The sequence below is a fragment of the Erythrolamprus reginae genome, chromosome 2, assembly GCF_031021105.1.
Source record: "Erythrolamprus reginae isolate rEryReg1 chromosome 2, rEryReg1.hap1, whole genome shotgun sequence".
NCBI lineage: Eukaryota > Metazoa > Chordata > Lepidosauria > Squamata > Dipsadidae > Erythrolamprus > Erythrolamprus reginae.
In genome coordinates this window covers 314768857-314785286 of record NC_091951.1, presented here as the reverse complement: position 1 = coordinate 314785286, position 16430 = coordinate 314768857, and the positions used below count along the sequence as shown (strand labels likewise).

Genomic DNA, 16430 nt, shown 5'->3' with positions numbered 1-16430 from the left:
TAATGAATCACAATTTTTACTTAATGACCACAAGAGGGAGTGTTGAAATTGCAGTCATTGAACAAAATAGTCATCTGACATCTTGATCACCTATGAGTTTATCCTGAAGACAATGATATGTTACTGGGTTCCCACTTTTCTGAGCCCTTTTTACTGCTTCATGTGATTGGCAAAATTGAAGGCCTTCATGTAATCACTGAGGCACATAGTGACTTCATTGATATTCTTTGCCTTTCTTGTACATTAGCAATAATATATTTTGTTTTGCTTTTTCTAAAGCCAGCTTGTACATCTGGCATCTTTTATTTCATGTAGGCCTTTAACCTGCATTTGATTAAGCAATATTTTTCTAACATATGAAATTAAAGATATTGCATATTAGTTTGCACACACTTTTAATTCTCCTTTTTGGTATTGAAATGTAGATTGACCTCTTCCAATCTGTTAGCCACTGTGTTGTTCTTGTGGCATAGCATGGTTAGACTTTTTATTGATCCTTCTGTTGCATCCCTATACATGTTCTTTTGTATTTTCAACATTTTGGAAAGTTCTATATGTATCCACCCAGGTCATTCAGATGTCTCTCATTTTTCCTTTAGCTGGATCTATTTGTAATTATATCTTCAGCATCTGATTTTCTATGAGTTCCCAACTTTGTATGGCAGTTTTCTCCTGAATTTAAGCCCATTTGATCTGAGATAGCTTTCATCAGAGTTTAACAAATACTTTGGAAATTCAGGTTATCCAGGTCAAAGATGCAGTTACTTTAAGGAGCTGTGTAGCTATGTGCTATATTTGTGCTCATGTTATCTTCTGAACTACCTCTTTGTACTGAATCCAAAGTGCTGTATAACTCTAATAAATACCAAAACCTCGTGCATACTTACTCAGAAATAAGCCTCACTGAAGTCAATTTGTAGTTCTTTTGCAAAAAAGAAATTATATGTATAATTTGAGCAATTGTTGTTAATATATTTATCTTTTTATTTTTAAATATTGAACACAAAGTACCAAATTAATGTCAAGTTGTAAGGAAAATTATAAAATAAAAATGGGCTACAACTGCTACAACCATTGTGGTATATAGAATATTGAGGTTTTTGCAACATGTTTCTGTTGTAGCATTATACTGCATTTGCAACAAATGATTTAAAAATCATATTCACTTTTTAAATTATATAAATTTTGAATAGATCTATATATTGAAGACTTTTCTGAGATACAGAGCTCTTTGAATTCTATACTTGCTGGACAGAAATCTGAACGAGATGAGCTTGCTAAGAAATATAGGTAAGTAGAAGAAAAATTATATTTTTGAATGTTGTGTTATATTGCACCTATTATAAAAAAGAAAACATCTGTAACTATGCAATAAAACATAAAATCATTCATCTGTGGCCGGCTACTAAACTGAGCACAGAGTGGCAGCAGCGGGAGGAGGAGTCACCATTGTTGCTGCCATGATCCCAGCCCAGGAGAGTATCCTCCTTGTGTGTGTATATGTGCGCACGCACGTGTAAAAGATAGAGAGATGAGAGAGAGAAAAGGAGAAGGGTCTCCCCACTTCTGCACACCTTCCTAGCCTCACCACAATGACCAGTGGATACACACACACACACGGCTTTTATTGAAAAGCATCCTCCAGGCAACAAAAGTTCTCCATGCACATTTAGGGGTAGTGATTTCTGACAGTCTCAAAATGGGTGAGTAGTGTGGTCGGGCGGTAGGAAAAGCAAGTAGGATGCTTGGCTGCATAGCTAGAGGTATAACAAGCAGGAAGAGGGAGATTGTGATCCCCTTATATAGAGCGCTGGTGAGACCATATTTGGAAAACTGTGTTCAGTTCTGGAGACCTCACCTACAAAAAGATATTGACAAAATTGAACGGGTCCAAAGACGGGCTACAAGAATGGTGGAAGGTCTTAAGCATAAAACGTATCAGGAAAGACTTAATGAACTCAATCTGTATAGTCTGGAGGACAGAAGGAAAAGGGGGGACATGATCGAAACATTTAAATATGTTAAAGGGTTAAATAAGGTTCAGGAGGGAAGTGTTTTTAATAGGAAAGTGAACACAAGAACAAGGGGACCCAATCGGAAGTTAGTTGGGGGAAAGATCAAAGGCAACATGAGAAAATATTATTTTACTGAAAGAATAGTAGATTCTTGGAACAAACTTCCAGCAGACGTGGTTGGTAAATCCACAGTAACTGAATTTAAACATGCCTGGGATAAACATAGATCCATTGTAAGATAAAATACAGGAAATAGTATAAGGGCAGACTAGATGGACCATGAGGTCTTTTTCTGCCGTCAGTCTTCTATGTTTCTATGTTTCTATTTAAAAGCCAACGCTGGGCACTACAGGCCATACCCCTTTTTGTCATCCTGTCCTCCCAGATCCCATTCCCACTCCGCCAGTTCTTGTGTTAGCAAGGGCAGCGTAGGTCACGAGCGGGTTAGGCCAGTGTCTTGGGACAGACATCAGATTGCACATTTCCCCAAGAGACTGAGGCATGCCCAACAAGGGCTGGAAGAAGTTCCAGAAAGCTGAACAATCAGCTCCAGCAGCTTCTTCATCTCCTGCCATCGCCCTTACTTTTTCAAGTCATGCAAGAGTGACTGGGAGGGAGAGCAAGGGGCAGGGCCAGCCAGTGGTGGGATCACCCAATAGAGAGCCACAGCAGAGGGCCCAAAAAGCCACATGTAGCTCCGGAGCCATGGGTTGCAGACTCCTGATCTAGATGATATTAGCTATTGTGATCATTATTTAAGACTTGTTTAAAAATATTTTAAAAAACAATTTAAAAAAAACTTTATTGCATTTAAAATTATTGTTTATTTCCTTTCCATATACAGGTAAATTATTCATGGCAGTACATCTTGTATTCTTGGTTAACTTAATTAACATTTTAAATTTTAATTTTAGAGCCTCTCCAGAATCTTTTAAACAGGGAGTGCTGAGAGAAAAGTTAGTAGACCTTGCAGCCCGACAAAAAAACCTTTTGCGTATGGCACAAAAACAGAAGGAATTATGGGGAAAAATAGAGAATTTTAAAAATGCAAATCAAGTCCCGGACACACATGATTCTTATGAAAACAGCAATGCAAAAAACAGAATTTCTGGTGAAACATTTCCATGTCCTAACATAATTATGGGCTATGAGAGTGTCCAGGGGATGGAAAATAGGTCTTTAAATCAAGACCATCCAAATAGGTCTTTAAATCAAGACCATCCAAACAGATTTCAAGATACTTCAGGAAAAAATGGGGAAATTAATAGTCAGAAGAAAGATGGTCCACAGCTTTTGGTGTTTGAAAATAATGCAATAATTCAAGATTCTGAAAAAGACCTACATTTCAAGAAAAACAGCAAGAAGAAAAATCAACTATTAGATCTGCTTGAACTAGGAAAAATTAAACCAGGAGATGATGTTTTAGAATTCACATTACAGGTAAATAATGTATTTGCAAAGTAATATAATTGCATATTAATGCACAGTTTAAAATCTTAATAATAAATATTGCATTCTACCAAAGCTCAATATAATTATAATAATTTTCCTTAATTATTAAGTTGTCTACATACATATTTACAGGAAAAACCCCTCAGTTTTTACAGAAGAATGAGCCCTGGTGGCACAGTGGTTAGTATGTAGTACTGTAGGCTAATTCTGATCACAGCCTAGAGTTCAATACTCGTGGGCTCAAGAATCACTCAGTCTTCCAGTCTTCCGAGGTCGATAAATCATTTGGGAAAATATGCTTACATTTATAAACTGTCCAGAGAATGGTGTAAAGAATTATGATGTCATATATAAATCTAAGTGCTAATGCTAAATGAAAATAATGTTGTAGTGTTTTTTAACTTCAGCAAAGAAACTTGATTGAGCCTCTCTGGAAAAGCCTTGTCAAATTAATTGATCATGCTATCTTAATTTCTTCAACAGATTTAGGAACTGTATTATGGAATTTCTGTTTCTGTTGCTTTTTATCCTGATGTTAAAAATAAGAGTTAAGAGAATCTATATTCTCTTTTGATTGACTTGTCTTGGTTCTAATGATTGCATGAGGTTTTTTTACAGTTGGTCCCACTTTTCATTTTCAGTAATAGGAAAACATTGTCCTTAATATTTGAAAAAAAGGGCTAATTACATGATGTGCATTTTCCTAGACCTGTGATGGCGAACCTATGGTACACGTGCCAAAAGTGGCTGGCAGAGCCATCTCTCCAGGCACACCAGCCAACAATCGTAGCTCTTCCGGGTTTTGGCATGCATATGGTCAGCTGGTTTTTGCTCGTGCGGGAGTGCCAGAAACCATAAGATCAACTCCCTGGCATGTGTGCACAGGCCTGGAAGCTAAGCTTCTGGTTTCTGGTTTCTGGTTTCTGGTGCACCAGCTAGTTGGTCATCATGTATGACAGGTGCGCCTGTGCATGCTGAAAACCAGAAGCTCAGCTTCTGTTGTCCGGCCTGAGTCAACGGAGAAGGGCAGCCTAGAAATCCAAATAATAAATAAATATGCATGCTGGAGAGCTGCTCTTCTACTTTGTTGTGCTCCCCCTTGTGTTTGCACTCCTGTTTCGACACTTGGTGCCGAAAAGATTCCCCAATACTGCTCAATTGTGCCATTTTGTAATAGCTTCTGTAGAAATAACGATTGCTATACATTTCTGTCACAATACTGCCTCGGTATAAAAAAGCCCTTCACTTTTGAATGGAACTAACAACAGAAAAAGAAAAGAGAACTGCAACTTTCTATTGGACAGGGCTTTTTTTGGTGGTAATGTATGTTGAGTCATTATTGCATCTATGTTTTGCCTCAGTGCTTTCAAACATTTGCTGAAATACAACACCTACAATAGGAGAATGGTATATCATAATTACCGAAACACAACACCACATTTTAGTTTGTACTCTTTGTACTGTATTGTACTTCCTATTTTAGAACATGAGAGGGAAAAGGGCAAACAGCACCAAAATGGTGATTCATGCTTAGAAGCAGTGCGCTAGCTTGAATACCAAAATTATAATCACGGCTTGAACTTATTTTTTTTTTTTACAAGTTTAATACGTACAATGGACAACTGGAAAAGGTAAAATGATAACCAAATATTCTAGTGACAGTATATAAATAATCTACTATAAAAATAATCTATTCATCTAAGAACACAACTAACTTTTTACACTAATTTATTGCTCATATCTCCAGGCCCATATTTAATTACATAATCCTTGGAGCCATCACACTCCTTAAACACAAAGAACAAAGGTTTAAAGTTATTATATCTGTTCTGGCAACTAATGTTAGCTACTGTATGGAAAACATGTTTCATTTTCAGAATTTTCTTTTAATTTTTATAATAAGTGTATTCCAGCAATCTGGGACATAGAAAAGACGACTCCCAAGATTAAACAAAAACACTAAATGAATTCCAATTTCCAGTATAACTCTTGCTCAAGTGTCTTCCTGGTGATTATTGCTGTATATTTTTAATGTAAATCTAGATCCTAGGGACAGCCTAGGTCAGTGATGGCGAACCTTTTCCAGTGGGAGTGGCCAAACTGCACACGCAAGTGCACATACACACACCCGAACTCCCAAACTGCAATGCATGCATCGCTGTGCATGAATGTGTGGTCCACTGCACATGCCCTGCCCAAGCCCCTGCATGCAACCATCCCCATGTGCCCACCTCCATACAACCCCACCACATACACCCCTTCTGCCGCATGAATCCAAGCGACTGATTAGGTTCCATAGAGTTGGCCTTCTCCGGGTCCTGTCGACTAAACAATGTTGTTTGGTGGGGCCCAGAGCAAGAGCCTTCTCTGTGGTGGCCCCGACCCTCTGGAACCAGCTCCCCCCTGAGATTAGAACTGCCCCCACCCTCCTGGCCTTTCATAAGCTCCTTAAAACCCACCTCTGCCGTCAGGCATGGGGGAATTGAAATAACTTCCCCAGGCCTATACTGTTTATGTATGGTATGTTGTATGTATGTTTTCTTAAATCATGGGGTTTTAGTTTTAATTATTAGATTTGTATTGTACATTGTTTTTTTTTCTATTACTGTTGTAAGCCGCCCCAAGTCTACGGAGAGGGGTGGCATACAAATTTAATTAATAATAATAATAATAATAATAATAATAATAATAATAATAATACATGTACAACAGTGACCCAAAGACCAGCTGGCCAGTGGGATGCCATGCAGATGCATGGCAGAGCTGAACTAGGGCGATGGCTCATGTGCCATCAGAGAGGGCGCTGTGTGCCACAGGTTTGCTATTATGGCAATAGAGGAATTAAATGTAGTGGAGAAACCATATCCCAAATTTTCCATGTTCTCTTTATGTAAGTTACCGAGAGTAATTATTATTGCATTTATTTTTATTGTAAACAAAAAAATAAATCTGTGAGAAGACACACTGCTATCTAGCCAGGAGAATTAGTCAGAATCCATAACTAATCCAAAGACAAGGAAGCAAAATATTAGTAGCTGTACTAAACTACAGAATTTAAATACAGATAGGAGATGGAAGAACTCATGGAACTGTGGATATGGATTTATTTTGCTCACAGGAGCCTTAAGGTAAATCAACTATACAGTAGACTTTATGAAACTACAATAGTCATTTTATTTTGATTATTCTATTATACCACTTTTAAAATATTTTGTTAAAAATAAGTATTTGTATATTTCTCCCTAAATTAGATTGGTAAAATGAGGACCCAGGTTGGTGGGGGCAATATGCTTGCATTGGAAATCAGTCACATAGTGCTATAAAGCACTATGGAGCAATATATATGTCTAAGTGCTATTGCTATTGCTAAATTTCAGCAATTTATAATTATTTCATTTGTTTCTATTTTCTTTTTCTTTCTCTTTCAGGATTTCAAACATAAAGCCAGCCTTCTTGGAAATGGAAAAGTTCAAACTGGAAGCAATTCAGTTTATCAAAATCCAGTTCAATGGATTAAGGCAATATTAGGAAATGACATTTGTGTAAGCTGGAAATATGTATACAATAAGGTATGGCGATTCTGATAATGATGATAATGATGATGATAGTGGTAATAATCCATTGCTCGAGTTACCAATTTTAATAGATTTTTATTAGATGTTTTTCTTTCCAATAAAATGAAAACTTCAATGTACTAGGGCAGGCATCAAAGTGGCAGCCCGCAGGCCAGATGTATCACGCGCAGACCATACTCACCCCAGCTCCCCAAAGGGGAAAAACATCATAACACATCATGTAATGGCAGTATGACACTGCAAGTTTAACACCTATGTACTAGGATATTATAGTAAGGTTAATATTTTGATCTGAAATGTCTCATTTGTGATTGTTAAAACAGAATTCATAGCAGCCACCAATAAATACATGGAAATAAACCATATTTACACACTATTCAAAGCAACTAGTTGCTTGGGTGAAAGTTAAAACTTGGTTGGTGGCAGAAGGAGTTGTCATCCTAAATGAAACAAAATAGCATAAAATAGCATGCACTCTTGTAGACCAGGCATTAAAATATTGATATATTGAGGTTTCAGAAGAGAGGTGAGCTAATCAGTATGTGAAGAAAATCACTAGAACCTGATAGTATGCCTCAGGTGTTACACAACCTTACCTGCAAATGTTTTTGCAGAGTCCAATGATTTTGTCAGAATGACAGAAAACTAGCACCATCATGTTGTGATAAAAGTTCTATCTCTTGTGTAAATGTGTGTAAATCACAATATTGTTCAAATGGAATTTTTCAGATCAATTCAGAAAAGAATCGTTACAGACCTGCTCTAAGCCACACAAACTCTGGTCAAATCCTAAATGAACTTCTGTATGGGAATGCCCTTGAAGAGTATTTGGAAGCTTTCACTAGTACAAAGTATAGTGGTCCAGGTAGTAATGTATGGTTAAAGATCTGCACATGCGAGCTGCATTGATTGCCAATTTGCTTCCAAATCCAATTCAAGATGTTGGTTATAAGGCAAAAAGCCTTATCTTGCATCAGCCGTGATATTTGAGGGACTGCCACTCCTCAATTATACCCTCCCATCCCATTAGGTCTGGCAGGAGGGACGTGTTATGGGTTCTGTGGGACAGGGAGTTTGGTAGAGTGGGGCCTAGGAGGGTTCTCTGCTGTGGACATCATTCCATATTATTGTCACCCAAGGCAAGATTCAGTTCTAGTTTGGGAATCCCATGACAGAACGGAGCCTGCTAAATGGCTATATGGCATTGACTAGTAGAATATACTCTGTATATGTTTGGACAACATTCTAGTTTTCTAGTTTGTTTTTGTTTTATTTTTCATTTAAATTTATTGTTTTCATGATTTGTGTGCGCATGTGCATTTTGATTGTTTTATGATGTACCCCACACAAAGTCACTGTGTGGGGTACATCACCTATACAAATGTGATTAAATGAATAAATGCATACACAGTCATTTTCTATATTTGATTTTATTTTCTTATTCTTGACATGCAGGAAATGTACAAAATGTATCTATAATTTTGGAAAAAAATGTTTCTTGATTTATCATAAAAGACCTATGAAATCCTCAGTGACTAATTGTAATGTTTGAAAGTCTTGAAAAAGATGCCTTGAAACCCACAGAATTGTGAATGAAGCATCTCTTTTCATATTTTTTAAAGACCACAATATTTTGCAAAGCTTGTACAGGTAGTCCTCGACTTACAGTCATTTCCTTGGTGATTATTTGAAGTTACAGCAGAGCTGAAAAAAGTGACTTAGGACCAGTTTTCACATTTATAACTGAGCCTGCCCTTTTCTGGATGCATCTTGAAGACAGTTGCAAAAGATGCAGCTATTTTTAGGATTCCAAGAGAGACATTCCTACTCATTGTGAAACATTTTTTCAAGAGCTTTTTTCAGCTCAGATGACTAATATATTGTCTCCTGTTTTCAGGTCACATACTGTGGAAGGCCATTATCAACAATTGTAAATGAAATGAATATTCCTAAGGAACAAGAAGTATTGTTGCAACAACAAAATCTGCTCGGTATGTATTGACTGAAGTACTATTTCCAGTATGATAAAAATACAAATAAAAAAGGTCAGTGACTTCATTCTTGTTTGTTTCCTGTGGGCAGGAATTTGTAACAGCATAGGCAAACTATTCCACACATTTACTAGGTTTTCTAACATAGTCTTTCCAAAAGCATATTCTGCAATATTTGCTAAAACACAGTAACGTATCTCTCCTTTTCTCTCCTCTGTTGTGAGTGCTCCTTGTCCAGCTCAGGTCATGTCAGATTCTGAGGATGATGAGCCAGGTCCCTCTGGATACCCTGGGCCAAGGGGGTTGCCAGCTGATGCAGAGAGTGAGAGTGAGGGAGAAAGTGACCTGAGTGAACCTGAGAAACCACTAGAGGGGGCTAATATGAAAATGGGGGAGTGGCCCCAATCGGGGGATGAGGAAGACATTAGGATGGATAGAAACATAGAAACATAGAAACATAGAAGTCTGACGGCAGAAAAAGACTTCATGGTCCATCTAGTTTGCCCCTATACTATTTTCTGTGTTTTATCTTAGGATAGTTTATCCCAGGCATGTTTAAATTTAGTTTCTGTGGATTTATCTAACATGTCTGCTGGAAGTTTGTTCCAAGGATCTACTACTCTTTCAGTAAAATAATATTTTCTCATGTTGCTTTTGATCTTTCCCCCAACTAACTTCCGATTGTGTCCCCTTGTTCTTGTGTTCACTTTCCTATTAAAAACACTTCCCTCCTGGACCTTATTTAACCCTTTGACATATTTAAATGTTTCGATCATGTCCCCCCTTTTCCTTCTGTCCTCCAGACTATACAGATTGAGTTCATTAAGTCTTTCCTGATACATTTTATGCTTAAGACCTTCCACCATTCTTGTAGCCCATCTTTGGACCTGTTCAATTTTGTCAATATCTTTTTGTAGGTGAGGTCTCCAGAACTGAACACAGTATTCCAAATGTGGTCTCACCAGCACTCTATGTAGCGGGATCATAATCTCCCTCTTCCTGCTTGTTATACCTCTAGCTATGCAGCCAAGCATCCTACTTGCTTTCCCTACCGCCTGACTGCACTGGATAGTCAGTGGATAGATCCTCGCTATCAGAGATTGCTGAGAAGGCAAGAGGAGTTGCATAGTAAAAGGTATTAGCTTACAGCCTTAGCCTCTTTGGGGTGTGATGTCACTTCCAGGCAGTATAAAAGCAAAGGATGTTGGGTAATTGGGTGTCGGGTTTCAACGCCATTCAATGGAAGAAGTTTATAGTGGGGTTGTGCTTGAAAAAGGTTTCAAAACCATGATTTCTATCTCAGAAAAAGACATTCTTTGCTGGATGATTTTTGCCCAGGATTTCATTGAGCTGCTTCATAGTCTTGAATGATAAATGGACTTTGCTATCTAAGGAATGCCATTTAGGCTGAGTTTGGTGCCTTTCCCAGACCTTGTTGATGCGGAGAGAGAGAAATAACTCCCTTTTTCCTTGCCATTTTAAATCTGCTTTTCACTGTGTGTGCTTTTATCAATAAAGAATGTGATTTTACTAAGCACTAAGGGACCTTTTGAGTCGGGGGGTTCGCTCCAAGGGCCGTGCACAGAACATCCTCTTTCTCATTTTCTTTCATGAATGAACTGGAGTATTTTCCCCTCCAGGACTTGGGAAGGGGTTGGGAGTGGGAGCCACTGTTTTACGGTGGTTCTTCTACATCTCTGGTTGATCTTAATAGGGGTCAGAGGTCAACTCCTAGGTCCCTCTTGTGTGGGGTTCCTCAGGGGTTGGTTCCCCCCCCCCCCCACACTGTTCAATATCTACATGAAACCACTGGGTGAGATAATCCAAGGGCACGGGGTGAGTTGCCATAAGTATGCTGATGACACTCATCTATACATCTCCACCTCTTGTCCACTCAGTGAAGCAGTGGAAGTAATGTGCCGGTGTCTGGAGACTGTTTGTTCTGGATGGGTGCTTACAGGCTCAAACTCAACCCCAACAAGACAGAGCGGCTGTGGGTTCTGCCTCTCAAGGACACTTCCATCCGCCCGTCCATCACTCTGGGAGGTGGGAGCTCTTGACCCCCTCAGAGAGGGTCTGCAACTTGGGCGTCCTCCTCAATCCACAGCTGACCTTGGACCATCATCTTTCGGCTGTGGTGATGGAGGTGTTTGCCCAGGTTCACCTGGTGCACCAGTTGTGGCCTTATTTGGATAGGGAGTCTCTACTCACAGTCACTCATGGCCTTATCACCTTGAGGTTCGACTACTGCAATGATCTCTATGTGGGGCAACCTTTGAAGAGTGTTGAGAAACTGCAAATTATGCAGAATGCAGTCGCGCGAAAGGTCATGGGCCTGCCTAGGCATGCCCATATTTCTCCAACACTGTGCAGACTGCACTGGCTGCCAATTGGTTTCCAATTGCAATTCGAAGTGTTGGTTATGACCTATAAAGCCCTACGTGGCATTGGACCAGAATACTTGGAGGACTGCCTTCTGCTGCATGAGTCCCAGTGACCCGTTAAGTCTCACAGAGTCGGCCTTCTCTTTTGCTTATAAATCCTTGCTTCACTGAAAATATACATAGTATTTATATTTATCCTAGGTATATGATATCTTCTAACACCAGACTATTCTCAGTCATGTCTTATGATATAAACAGCATACAGTATTACTAAGTTAACTGCAGCAATCCATTTAACAACTGTGGCAAGAGAGGGGCAAAACGTAACAACTGTCTTGTTTAGCGACAAATTTTACACTCAATTATAGTTGTAAGTCAAGGATTACCTGTTTTTTTTTCCTGTGCTTCTAGCCAAAAGAAACTCCCTCTGCTTTCTAAATATTACCCTTTCTCTTAGTTTGGACATCCTATTTCCAAAACCACACAGGATCAAGAGCAAATTTGTTTTCCATTTTCTGTATTTGCTATGAACAAAGGATTAAAATCAACACTCAGTTTCGTGAGTTACTATAGTGAGGCATGTAACCAACACAGAGATAGGTCATCTTGACATAGCAAAACAATACAGTGATCCCCCGAGTTTCGCGATCCCGATCATTGCGAATCGCTATATCGCGATTTTTCCACCCGATGACGTCACTCCCTTCCTTTCTCATCTTTCTTTCTCTCTCTCTTTCTCTATCTTGCTTCTTCCTCTCTCACACTCTCTTCCTCCCTCTCTCATCTCTTTCTTTCCTTCTCTCTCTTTCTCTATCTCTCCCCCTCTTGCTCTCGAGCGGCGGGCGGCACCCAGGGAAGGTTCCTTCGGCCGCCCACCAGCTGATCTGCTCGGCAGTGCGGCAGCAGCGAGGAGCCGAAGATGGGGTTTCCCCGTTGCCTGGGCAATGGGGAAACCCCATCTTCGGCTCCTCGCTGCTGCCGCGCTGCAAGCGAGCGGCAAGCGAGCAGCCGGGCGGGCGGGGCGAACGGGCAAGCGGCAAGCGATCTTGGGGTTTCCCCTTTGCCTGGGCAACGGGGAAACCCCATCTTCGGCTCCTCGCTGCTGCCGCGCTGCAAGCGAGCGGCAAGTGAGCAGCCGGGCGGGCGGGCGAACGGGCAAGCGGCAAGCGATCTTGGGGTTTCCCCTTTGCCTGGGCGGCGGGGAAACCCCATCTTCGGCTCCTTGCTGCTGCCGCGCTGCAAGCGAGCAGCCGGGCGGGGCGGGCGAACGGGCAAGCGGCAAGCGATCTTGGAGTTTCCCCTTTGCCTGGGCGGCGCCCAACAGCTGATCTGCTCCGCAGCGCGGCAGCAGCGAGGAGCCGAAGATGGGGTTTCCCCGTTGCCTGGGCAACGGGGAAACCCCATCTTCGGCTCCTCGCTGCTGCCGCGCTGCGGAGCAGATCAGCTGTTGGGCGGCCGAAGGGGTCTTCCCCACCGCCCACACGCAAACTCCACCATCTGCGCATGTGCGGCCATGGAAAAAGGGGCGTGGATGCGCAGATGGTGTTTTTACTTCCGCACCGCTACATCGCGAGATATCGATTATTGCGAGGGGTCTTGGAACGGAACCCTCGCGATAATTTGGGGATCACTGTATTCAAAACTTAGATGTGTCAGGATCTACACTGGAATCTCTATTATAAGTGAGGCTAGGCAGCACAGTGATAGCAATTTGTAGTTAAACAAGATATAAGATAGGCAGGCATTTTTTTGGTAACATATAGTCAATCTCCAAACCTTTATATATTTTAGACATTGTTGTTTGGTGCTGTGTACTTGCTTTAAAATAAGAAGAGAGATATGAAATAAATTGTTCTTTCTTGTCCATCAAAGAAGTAAGAAAAGGAAGGAAGGATCAGGGCATTCCTGCCTTTCTTTGGCACTTTGCAGTCTCCCTAATTTCCTAAACTGATCTTTGCAGCAAATAGAACAGAACAGAATAGAATTCTTTATTGGCCAAGTGTGATTGCACACACCAGGGAATTTGTCTTTGGTGCATATGATCTCAGTATATATAAAAGAAAAAGATACATTTGTCAAGAATTATGAGGTACAACACTTAATGATTGTCATAGGAGTTAGGGTTAATCTTAATCCTCTCTAGTGCATTTCATAATGCCTTCAAAAATCTCTCTGAATTGACTTTTCCTCTTTCTGTAAATAGCTCATATAAATCTAATCTATAAGTAGCTTATCTAGCAACTTCCTCTAAGTAAAATTGATACTATCAGAACTATGAAACAAAAACACGCAGAAGCACAGTTTCCCAAACAAATAGCTACAAATGCAGCCAAGAGAGAAAAGCTTTTTTAGAATATTAGGAGAATAGGCTAAAGCTTGTTTCAGATGTTCTGTTAAGCAACCCAGTAGGATCCATTTCAATCAATCTGGAATGCAGGATTAGTGCTTCAGACCTGAAACATATAGTAATTGACAGACAGTAAATCAGTATAAATTGATAGCCCATACCCTGAGGTATTATTCAAAACAAGTTATTTGGACCAGTGGTTGGATAGCATAAAAACTTTGAATCTCATGAATATACAGTACTTTGACTGGCTTTTCATCAAGGCAGAAATTCTGTGCAGTTCTGGGCAAGATTAGTACTATTTTAGACATAAAGCCATTTCCCTGTAGAATATAGACCAGTGTTTTTCAAATTTGGCAACTTTAAGATCAGAGGTGGGTTCCAGTTTGTACAGTAGCGACCTGCTGGTGATGTCATGATGACGCCCATGGAACCAGTTTGGTCGGTGCCAGTCCATAGGTTCCACCATCTTTAAAAAAAAAACTTTTCTGATTTTTAAAAAAAATAATTTTCCCTAGTTTTTTTCCTTCTGCACATGCACAGAAGCTGAGTTTTCAGCACTGTGAATGAGGTCACCATCTTTCTTTGGGATTTTTTTTGGGGGGGGTATATATTCCCCCCCCCCGGTTTTTTTTTCTTCAGCACATGCACAGAAGTTGAGTTTCCAGCACTATGCATGCGGTTGCCAACTTGTTTTCAGCTTCCTTTAGAAAAAGAAAAGCCACTGTGTGCACATGCGCGCCCATGAGATGTAGCCATGCGGTGTGGGAGGAAGTGAACTGAGAGCAAGGTAAGTTAGAACCCACCCTTGTTCAAGATGTATGAACTTGAACTTCCAGAATTTTCTAGTCAGTGAAGTGAAAGTCCAAATTCCGGTTCAATTGCCATCATAAGTCAAGAACTTTCTCTATAGTATTGCAGTGTCAGCTAGATCTCATCCTACATTTGTTCATTTGATGGTTAATGTTTTGGCAAACATTTTGTTGCACTTGTCTTTGTAGAATATTGCCCCATTTTCTGTCAAAATGTGGCAATCATTTTTCTATTTTATAGTCTCTTTTATATCTGCTGTGATGTTTGTGTCATCTGTTTTTTTATGGATGACAGAGTTGTATTCCCTTTTTACTTAAGTCATGTCTGAAGATATAGAAAAATATTGGCCAACACTGAATCCTACTTCCAGTTTTACAAGATGTCAGATTGATAAACTGTTTTTTTCCTGACATTATCATAATGAATATACCTGACAGAATCATTACTTAGTTTCCATTTAAATCTGTTGGGAGATTTCATCTGTTGTCCAAAATCCAGAGCGGGTAACAGATTTAATGAGGCAAAATATTTCAAAGAAGCAGAATATTGGAAAGCATCAAGAAAACCCAGTCAAAATGGACAGATAGACAGACATGTTTTGAAACATTCTGTTTTAATGTATTACTGTTACTAACAGAAGAAAAACTTGATGAGGCCCTTGGCCTAGGAGAGGAAGGGCAAGAGTTGGTGATAATGGTCATTGTCGAGGGATGGAGGCCTTAACTCTGCATGTTTTCTGACATTATCATAATGAATATTACACATTAGATATTGGGTAGTTCAGTGTGCATATTAACCCAGTAATTGATTTGAGTAAATTAAGTTTATTAAACTGCAGGGTCTTGTTCAGGCAGTCTCCTAGAATGAAATATGATTGAATAAAAGAAAAAGGAAAGGAAAGGGGAAAAAAGAAACCCTAGACTATGACTTAATATGAGAAAACATGTTATACAAATGCCATAATATAATGGTCTGTCTGAAAGGAACCATTAATGTAAAATGAGATTCAGATAACAATGTGTACATCTATTCATTAAGTATTTTGGGTTAACTTAGCTTTATATCACAGGCTAATCTATATTATAGAACTATTCAATATTTATTAAGAAATTAAATGAATTTTCATAAAACATTTGCATGCTTTTCTTAGAAAATAACCATAGATGCATATAGTTTAACTTAATCCTTTCACCTTGAATATGGTGAATTTTGTTAACATAATAAGTGAATGTGATTAATAGACTTGTGGTTGAAACTTATGCAATCTATAGAGACTACAGAACTGACTGCAAATTTGTCTTGTCTTGCTCACTGCAGGAAAGAGATCTCTTATGGGCATTTTAAATTTGCAGCTAATAGATTAATTTACTCTGTGTTTCATATTTTTAATAGACTCTTCCTGTCAGACTAATTCCTCAAAAACACCCTGCTTTCTACAGTTCAACAAAATAATGTTAATAACAGATGAAGAATTTCTGCCATGGCATGCAGGAGAAGAATGCTGGGACTTCTTTGTCAAATGTGAAAATTTTGGATTTTAAAGTGCAACCTAATATACATTTCCTTTTCCATGGTAAGTAACATTTTGTGCATTAGGTTTTAAAAATAGTTTTATTAATATTTTAATTTATAATCTCTCTTATAAAATGTAAAAAAGCAAAATTTTGTGACTATGGTCTGTGGGGGACAGAAACTTCAGCAATGATGTAAATAAATAAGGTGAAGATGAAATTTTACTTTTTCATTTTTGAAAGAACCAATAATTTATATTAAAAATTAGTAACCGTAACAGAAGTGGATATATCTACTTTCTCTCTTTTTTGTATATCTTTCAGTAAATGTAAATTAAAACT

At 39.2% G+C, this 16430-nt stretch overlaps 1 protein-coding gene across 1 annotated transcript in view; it reads left to right on the top strand.

Annotated features, from left to right (window-relative positions):
* ANKRD31 (ankyrin repeat domain 31) overlaps positions 1-16118 on the top strand; it is a 69395-nt gene extending 53277 nt beyond the window's left edge. The window contains 5 exon segments of the mRNA XM_070736899.1: positions 1194-1290; positions 2930-3455; positions 6896-7036; positions 8940-9033; positions 15970-16118. Coding sequence (XP_070593000.1) covers positions 1194-1290; positions 2930-3455; positions 6896-7036; positions 8940-9033; positions 15970-16118 — 1007 coding nt within the window.
* Positions 16119-16430: the final 312 nt, after the last annotated feature.